The sequence below is a fragment of the Carassius auratus genome, chromosome 26 (genome assembly GCF_003368295.1).
Source record: "Carassius auratus strain Wakin chromosome 26, ASM336829v1, whole genome shotgun sequence".
Taxonomy (NCBI): domain Eukaryota; kingdom Metazoa; phylum Chordata; class Actinopteri; order Cypriniformes; family Cyprinidae; genus Carassius; species Carassius auratus.
In genome coordinates, this window is record NC_039268.1 from 24,057,872 (window position 1) to 24,067,563 (window position 9,692).

The following is a 9,692-nucleotide window of genomic DNA, read 5'->3' on the forward strand; positions in this document are numbered from 1 at the left end:
TCTGCAGTGTGAAAGAAGCTTGAGCGAGACACAGAGTCATTTATTCAATCGATTCTTTCCCTGAGATGCACAACATGGCTTTGTCTTTAGCAAAATAGAGCAAAAAAGAAATCGAGATCACAATTCTACCATGATTCTGAACTAAACAAAATATTGTTTCTGCAGTCTATTTAAAAGTGTTTAATTTGACATTTTAATCTTTAATACACTGATTTTTTATATTAAAATTACAAAAAAGTGGTTTGAATTAATAATTAAATGACTCACACATATACAGTGTTTCTGAACGACTCACTTGAACGAATGATTCAATGATAATCATGATTTGTGTGCGTGTCTGAATCGAGATCGTGATCTTTAACGGATTAATCATGCAGCTTACTCTTCTAAAGCCAAAAAATAACATGTTTGTAGATATTAAGGAAACTTGTTGTGTTCACATACCTGTTTCTCTGAAAAAAACCCTACAGCCAGTAATTCTACTCTGAAAGGTGCATTAGGGTTAGGGTTAGCAGTAATCATTTCAGCCACTAGCGGTCGATATTACAGACTGCTTCTATAAAGAGTTGCACGGACAGAAGTCTGCCACAGATCATGTCGAGTTAGGGTTAGGGTTAGGGTTAGGGGAGTCCTATGAATATCTAGATTTATTGCTTCACAGTGACAGGCCTCACTAAAATATGAACAAGATTGGTATTATAGCAATAAATCGATGCATTGTGAATCATGAAATTATTCCGCATTGATGCTGAGATTTTCAGAATTGACAATTCTCTCTGGAATCGATTCTGAGCTCGTTTTGAACAGTAGGTGGCGCTGCATGCTGTAGAACAGCCGTACTCTGCTTGTTTCCAAATCCTTACATGCACTCGAAAATGCTAATAAATGCATATGCTAATGATGTCTGTATTTTGTTTCTATGTTTTTGCCACGGGATGTAACTAGGATTTACACAGGCTCCAGTCTGGATCCAGAACACCTGAGAGGAGATGATGCTGACCCTGAATCAACAAACAGAACTAACTGATATTGCTAAATGTGTGACTGAATCATATTAATAACTTAATTAATAATATTGATTAGTTCATCATCTAGCTGACTACGTCTTTTATTATTATTATTTTAATTTTTTCTAAAATCCTGTCAAATGTGCACAAACTACTAGCTACTACTAAATATTGTAGAAACATAATTTTCTGTAAAGTTGCTTGTTACGATTTGGTTTGTAAAAAGCGCTATACAACTAAACTTGAATTGAACTCAAACCTAAAATAATCATTATTAAGATAAGAAAAGGTGAAGCGAGTCACAAGGGAGTTCAGAAAGCTCTCAGAATCCATCCAGGATTGACTGATCTCTGACGGTCTGGGGACGCTCACCTTGACGAAGCACAGAGGGCAGGAAGGCCACGTAATAAGCGCTGAAGAGCGAGTTGAAGAGCACTTCTTTGATGCGGCGGTTGAAGTCGGTCTTGAGCTCCTCGACCTCGCAGCGGATGAGCTCAGGTGAGTGTGGGCAGGTGTGTGTGGGGATGTGTTTAGGGCTGGAGAGCTGATCACGCAGGTTCTCTCGCAGGCAGGGTCAGGAAGTCTTTGGGCCGTGACAGAGGAACGTCAGATCCGTCCTGCTCCGAGAAACCACAGTCGGATGGAGCTCGACCCTCCTGATGGATGCAGCAGAGCGGCACGTAAACACCGAACCTGAACCCCACACACACACACACACACACACACACACAGAGAACGCAGATAAACCCAACACACATTACACAGATACATGACACATTAACACAATAAACACTCGCCTACAACAATGCATAGTTTATCCTGTTCTTAAAACTACCTCGTAGGGACGTAACGATCAACCACGAGCCGGTTGAAATTTTATTAAAATATGTGACAGGTCAAATCTGTTGAGATGCTAAACAAATCGAGATTCGGTTAATGGGAAGGAGTTTAACCTTACTGTCTAGCAAAGTTTAGACGGTATTTATTCTGTTCATCTTGTTGCTGTATGAAGCATATTAAAGTTCATAAGTGCAGCTCTGCTTTGTTTACAGCGGTAACCAAGGGAAACATTGTTTACAGCGGTAACCAAGGAAACGCTCTAAGCCCCCCCTGCTGGCCGACAGTGGATCTGCGTTTCGTTCAGCTCGTCTGCTGCTTCTGTTTCATGAAGATAGTTTCTGTGTCGTTTCACAAAACTAAAGTCAAACCAATCTGTTTTTAGTTCAAGTTTCAGAATTATACAATCTAATTTCTGTATGCAGCATCTTTGTTTGGATCGCGATTAAAATGCAGTGGTTTCCTCTCATTCTTAATGAAAACAGCACTGACAGAGCCTTAATTTGTTTATATGAAGAGATTTATTTTATTTGGTGTTATATGATTTGGGGATTATTTTAAAATATTAAATTAGTTTTGTTATTTACATTATAAATACATTAATTCATTTAGCAGATGCTTTATCCAAAGTGACTGACAAATGAGGACAATAGAAGCAATGATATGCATATATTATATTAGTAAATTATTATAGTGTTAACATTTCAGTTTCACAAAGAAACAAGCAGCATTTCCCAAGCAATAATAAAATTCATAAATTGTCAAATATCATTTTGCAAAAAGAAAAATCATGAATCAAATTGTGAGTTAGGTGAATCATTACATCCCTACTACCTCAGGTATTTTAATAATAATTACTAACTATATTTATTCCATTGCTAATCGACAGTGCTAGTGTTTATAACAGTAGAGAATATATATTTCTGTGTCATTCTGTGATAATAATCCAGATCAGAACACAAAAGGCAGTTATTTCTAACACTGGAGTGATGTTGTGTGATATGAAGATGTTCTAGTGTTCTCTTGGTCTGGACAGACAGGGTTAGAAACGCAGATGTTTGTCGAGTGATGCTCTCTCAAAAGCTGGTTTAAGCGGTTGAGGTGTTTCCTCATCTCATCACTCTTCATCCGTTGCTGTGTGTGGACAGAGTTCAGTGTGAGAGAGCACAGAAGCAGACTCTGAGGTCTCTGTGTAACCGCTACACCAAACACATCTGGGTTGGGAGGTCACATGATGATTTTCACAGCCATTTATGACTAGTAAATAAGGATTTTAATTATCATTATTAATGAAAGCAGTTACTAACAAAGATCAGTTTGAACTGACAAACTCTCTCCGACCACAGATTCATGTTTCCAGAGTTTAGAGCGTCTGACCAGTTATAATGCATGTTAAGATTCATAAAGAAAACCCTTTCTGACAGACAGCTCGAGCTTTACTTCATTACGATGCTGAACGCCAAAACTTTGAAGACTGGACTGAACACGATTGGAATCAAACTTTATAAGAAATATAGTGAAAATAACGGAGCAAATCAGTTCAGCATGACAGAAATATACAGAGTCCAGCAGCGCGAGACGTTATGATGATTTAGTCTCTTCACAAAAGAGAAACTCAAGCGTCATCCGAACACACAGAGCTGTTTCAGCCTGATGGCATCCCGAGCATGATAATAACTGGGAATTATTGTCTGGAATTGCCCTGACTGTCTGGAGACTCACGGATATCCCAGGAAGAGCAGGTTGAGCACGGAGTGATTCCTGAAGAGATTGACCAGGGTCCAGCACAGAACCCATCCACACAGCGTCAGCAAGATCAACCGCACCACGATCAGAGACACGTACTGCAGAAGAGACGACGGAGTCGCCAGAGAGGCCTGGAACACACACACACACACACACACACACACCTTTATTAGGAGGAAACTGAGAAACACTCGTCCTGAGGTACTTTCAGTTCACACTGAGGGATGATCGTTATGTAAATGTCACTGGCATAATGTGACAAACTGACCACAGAGAGCCTCATTCAAACTTCCCCCTACACACACACACACACACACACAACCAGCGTTCCCTCTGAGCTGTAAAACAGTGTGAAAGATGTCAGTTGGTGTTATAACACTCTAGGAACACTGCTCTACCAATCAGATTCAAGCTAATATCTGCACACACACACGCGCACACACACGCACACAGCTTTACGTGATCATGAGGAAGAGAGTGAGACGCACTTCTGAGATGACGGTCCACACCAGTCTGCGGGCCAGCATCACGCTGATGAAGACGGCCAGGTGACAGTCCATCAGGTGGAAGCTCTTCACACAGAAAAACACCATTTCACAACACGATCACACACGGCTTCAGACACAAAACACTGCTTCCATTGTGTCAGATTAGAAATGGCAGTACATCTTTATATTCTCTCTTCATTTAAACTCGCATGACTCTTTCTTCAGTGGAACGCTAAAGGAGATGTTTAGCATGATGTCCACGCTGCACTGAATCAGTGATCAAGATCCAGTGAAGCACCAGAAAGTTCTTCGTCATTATTCTCTGAAACTCTATTTAGTCTAACACAGTAAAATGATGCCAAACGCCACTGAATCTCACCAGTGTCCTGCAGCACAGAAGCAGCATCAGTGTCTCAGACGTATATATGGAGAAATAGAGTCACATTTATACATTTCTCTTATATTCCAAAAATCATTAGGATATTCAGTAAAGATCATGTTCCATGAAGATATTTAAGTTTATACTGTAATTATATCAAAACTTCATTTCTGATTAGTAATATGCATCGCTAAGAACTTCATTTGAACAACTTTAAAGATGATTTTCTCAATATTTAGTTTTTTTTGCTCCCTCAGATTCCAGATTCTCAAATATTGTCCTCCGAACAAACCAGACATCACTGGAGAGATGATTATTCAGCTTCAGATGACATGTAAAATCTCAATTTCTCTAAACTGACTCTTATGACTGTTCTGTGCTCCAGGATACACGTCACGTGACACTAATGTAATGCAGACTTCATCTCCTCACACAAAGCATCAGAAGAGCTCAGAAACACACACTGTGCTCCGGATCGAGGTCTGCTTCAGAGTAAAGAGAACATCTGCAGACGTCTGTGTTCCACTGAAGAATAATACATCGAGAGAGATCATGTGGAGTACCAGTGATGTGGAGGCTGAGGGGTGGCTGTATGAAGACCACCACACCGTCCTGTAGATGTTGATGTACTGAACGAAGAGCGCCACCAGCAGGTAGAGGAACAGCAGTGCCTCGAACAGCAGGTTACTGTCCAGAGGAAGATCGGGAATACGGGAATGACGGACAGGTTCAGGAGTGATGAGGGCCGTGAGGGGGGGAGACAGACCCACCACCCCGCTGTTCCTGCACACACACACACTTTTCATCAGGAAGCAGATTTCATTCTGATATTCAAAGCAGCGATCATCATTAGACAACAATACACTGTATGGATCAAAATTATACATTTCTCTTTTGTGACAAAAAAATCATTAGGATATTAAGTAAAGATCATGTTCCATGAAGATATTTTGTAAACTTTATACCGTAAATATATAAAAACTTAATTTTTTGATTAGCAATATGCATTGCTAAGAACTTTAAAGATGATTTTCTTAATATTAAAATTTTTTTTTGCTCTCTCAGATTCTCTAATATATATAATATAATGGCATTCACAATGAAACGTGCACAAAAGCATCACCGGCCGCTTTAAGAGCAAGACAGATGTGAAGAGAGAAGGAGGCTTCAGTCTTCTGCTGATGACACACTCCTCATCCAGAGACAGGAACAGATATATCTCCTGTTTCCTCGTGTATCAGACTTCATCTACTCACACCAGACACAACAACAGCTCGAACAGAAGCTGCTCCTGATGTGTGTGTGATCAGACCAAACGGTGTTTAGCATTATTAATATTATAAACATCAACATTATGGATTCCTTTGACAGTATTGATGCATAAGCAGACCGTGACGTTCACATGAAACACGTGTCTGTTTATAAAGCCAATTCTGTTCAAGCTTCATCTACAGTGATATCATTGACTTGATTGCAAATAAATGCACAGACACTATTTAAACTGAACAGAGATGACATCACTGAATTCAATGATGAACTGCCTTTAACTATCATTCTGCATTATTGACACACTGTTTTCCTAATGAATGTTGTTCAGTGCTTTGACACAATGTATTTTTGTTTAAAGCGCTATATAAATAAAGGTGACTTGACTTGTTCGAGGTTTGCTCGTTAATAAATGCACACATGGATCATTAATATCTACACTGGATGCATTAATGTGTTAATGTGATGAACAATCAGGATAACGGTGATTAAATAATTGTTAATATGGTCTGTGTGCATGCATTCCTGTATAAAATGAAAGAGGAGTTTGTTAATACAGAGTGAGTGAGCACTGCTCAGGTGAGCTCACCTGCACCGGAGCCCCGCCCCATTACTGAGGCCGCCGCCCACCAGCGTCTGCAGCGAGGGCAGTGCGGAGCGGCTCAGCTGCTGTCTACTGGGACCCCTGCGGCCCCCGGGCATCTCCGTCTGCGGATCCCTGCGAGCACGGCCTCACGTCTCCGACACTACGGGACAAACACACCGACAGTCCGTACAATATTATTCTCTCAATAATTAGATTTTTTTTTGCACCCTTAGAGTCAATATTTTCTAATATTGTCCACCTCACACACTATACATCAATGGAAAGATCATTTATTTATCTCAGTTTAAAAAACTGACCCTTATGACTGGTTTTGTAATCACATGGCCATAAAGCCATTCAAGGGAATCAATGCACTGACTCTCATCCTAACAGTCGGGTCAGAGGTCAGAGGTCAGAGCTGCTGCTCGTCTGAGACACGATGGTTTCATCATCTCACACAAACAGCAGTTGAAAGTGTTGCACTAAAAGAGGAACTTCGAGAGTAATGAAGCTGAAGCAGTTTTACTAACACAAGCAGCTGCTGCTGATGGGAATCATCTGATGATGCTCAGGATACTGCGAGATTAGATTAAACTAGCTACTAACTACCTCTACAACCAGACTAACACATCAACTATAGACCAACTAACTTACTAACCTAGCATCACTAACTATCGGCTTAACCACAGACTAACACATAATAACTAACACAAGCAGGAAATAACCAGACGAATGGGTTTGTCGCTGGTAACTGAGCTAACTCGAACTAAACTAACTAAGCTGTAGGAGTATTAAAGAGCTGCTGAAGGGTTAAAGGAAAGATTAAAGGAACTCTTACCGCAGATCAGTCATGAGCGCAGACATCAGTCAGACAAACCCTGTATCAAGCTCATCTGTGTGTCTCTGTGTCTGGAGAGACTCGTCTCTGCTCGTTATTCACGGGTTTCATCAACAAAACACAAAGTTGCTGAAGTTCCTCGCGCTGCACTCACAGACCGACGTGGCAAACCGACGCTGCGTCACATGACGTCATCAGAGACGCGACGCGAGTGATGCGCACGCGCTTTGTTTGTGTGTGTGCAAAACCAAAACGTTTTGGTCAAGGATGAATTAGTCTTTCTTAAAATACATACTTTTAAGTTTATATCACTAATATAAACTTTATCATACATTGTTGAACACGTGTTGCTACACATAATGTATTTTAACTTCCTGTTGCTTTGAGAAACTGCCTAGGTTCTGAAACCATGAATGATCCTGTGATCTGCTGATAATACTGGACTGAGAAGATCAAGAAACACTGAAGAACATGAAGAACTCAGGATTTATTTATGCAGATGGAAAACTGTCTGCAGGAGACACACAAGACATGCATAAACATGAATAAACAGGCAATTCTTTACATGTGCACAACAGAAACAAACCCTGCCATCATCAGTACAGACTACAGAGGCTGTTCACAAGCAGAGACAGAGTTTATATAGACATGAGGCTGACGAATGACTGATGTTTAACTTGGATGCAGTAAGCAGTTCTGTAAAAGACACACAGACTCTATTTACAGAAAGAGTAAAGAAGAGCTTGACCTGAGTTTGATCAATAAAACTAAACACACGCCGGATGTCTGCAGAAGTTATTCCTTGTGTTTATCTAGACACAGACTGAAAGCACTGATGTTCACAGCCAGTTCATTCATAACAAGTAAGAAGCACAAATAACTTATAACAGATCTGATAATTAGCATTTAATGCAAACAAGAGTCTCATACACATTTCTTCTGATATATTGCTTTATATCCATCTGCTGTGGCATTACTATAAACTCAATATAGTAATAAATACACTGACACAAAAGAAGTTATATTTACACAGATAAACCTAAAACCCAAGCAACCTAAAAAAAACTATATCATTAAAACACAACTTCCTGTAACGTCATTACTAGAAGATATTCATATTCACATTAATATAAACTGCTCTGCACAAAATATAAAAAAGAAAATCAATGATCAGTGTTCAATGAAACATCCTTCAAACATGTTTGATAAAATAAATGTGCTTTGTTCTGTGCACATGAACACAGAAACCTCACAGAAGTGTGTGTGCAGCGCTCCGCATCAGATGACTATACTGGCACCGCTCCGAGAACTCTTATCCTGCAGAAGAAGAAGAAGAAGATCAACATCAACACACCTACAAGATCAGCAGCAGACAACCGTGTGTGTGTGTGTGTGTGTGTGAGTGTGTGTGAGAGAGAGAGAGTGAGTGAGTGTGTGTATGACTCTCTGTCAGGGCTGCAACTTTTGAGTTAAGGTTAGGAGATTTAGGTCTCTTCAGAGCAAAAGTGGGCGTTTATCACATTGTAGGTGTTTTCAAACTGTGGGGTGTTGTTAAATCATGCAATCAAAATGATCCCCCTTACCCCTCACCCTAAACCTAACATCACTATGACGTCAGCCAATCAGGTATCATGATCAAAAACACCCTGATCTGGTAACTCCCTTTACTTTCCTTGCAGGTTAGAGTGAGATTTTGGGGGCGGGGCTTTGTTTATGGGGGAGGGGCATGGCATTATTTTCTTCACTGTCCCTGACACTTTAGAGAACATAAAAGTCACTAGTCACTTGTGCAGCATTGGTCTGCTCACTACCTCATTCGGCATGGAACTGACGTCATTCCACTACCTCATCAGTCAGTTAAATAAAATAACTGCTCTTGGTCACTTGTCACTTTAATCAGACTTAAGATATTTGCACTAAAAAATCTTTTAACTGCACTGTTGTTCACTTCATTGATTTGCACTATATCGGTCATTTACCGTGCGCTGCTTTATTTAACTTTATTTTGAACTTATTTTTAATTTTATTATATGTCTTTTTTTATCATTCCCTTATTGTATAGTTGTATCTACATTTTATATTTGATCTAGTTATTTTTTAGGCTTTAATGTTAAATGTATGCACTGGGGTCTGAGAGTAACGCAATTTCGATTCTCTGTATGTCTGTACTGTACATGTGGAAACTGACAATAAAGCAGACTTGAACTTAAAAAAAAGAAAAAAAAGAAAACAGAAAATTCAAATGTATCCATACTGACACCACCACTAGTCAAATATCTGGACATGATTGATGAGTTGTGATTGATATAAATAAAATCATTTTAATATGGGATGTGCTTCACATTCTGTTCTTAGAAAACAATAATTAACATTAACTGCTAGGCATGTACAGATATTTGTCATCTGGAAATGCTTTTGTAATGTTATTTTCTGATAAAGTTATGTAAAATAACTGCTCAGTGCTGCAAAACAAACAACTCTGCTAATGCTAACTTAACTCTATATAAACTATATAACATCACAGGACTATTAGTTACTAGCCTAC

At 39.5% G+C, this 9,692-nt stretch overlaps 1 protein-coding gene and 1 pseudogene across 1 annotated transcript in view; both read right to left on the reverse strand.

The window, feature by feature from the left end:
- Positions 1-1,329: 1,329 nt before the first annotated feature.
- On the reverse strand, positions 1,330-7,326 carry LOC113044734 (transmembrane protein 39A-like; annotated as a pseudogene).
- Positions 7,327-7,626: 300 nt separating this feature from the next.
- The window catches only part of LOC113044709 (immunoglobulin-like domain-containing receptor 1), a 12,497-nt gene continuing 10,431 nt past the window's right edge, over positions 7,627-9,692 (reverse strand). The window contains exon 8 of the mRNA XM_026204894.1: positions 7,627-8,464. Coding sequence (XP_026060679.1) covers positions 8,426-8,464 — 39 coding nt within the window. The 3' untranslated portion in view covers positions 7,627-8,425. The remainder of the gene's footprint in view (positions 8,465-9,692) is intronic.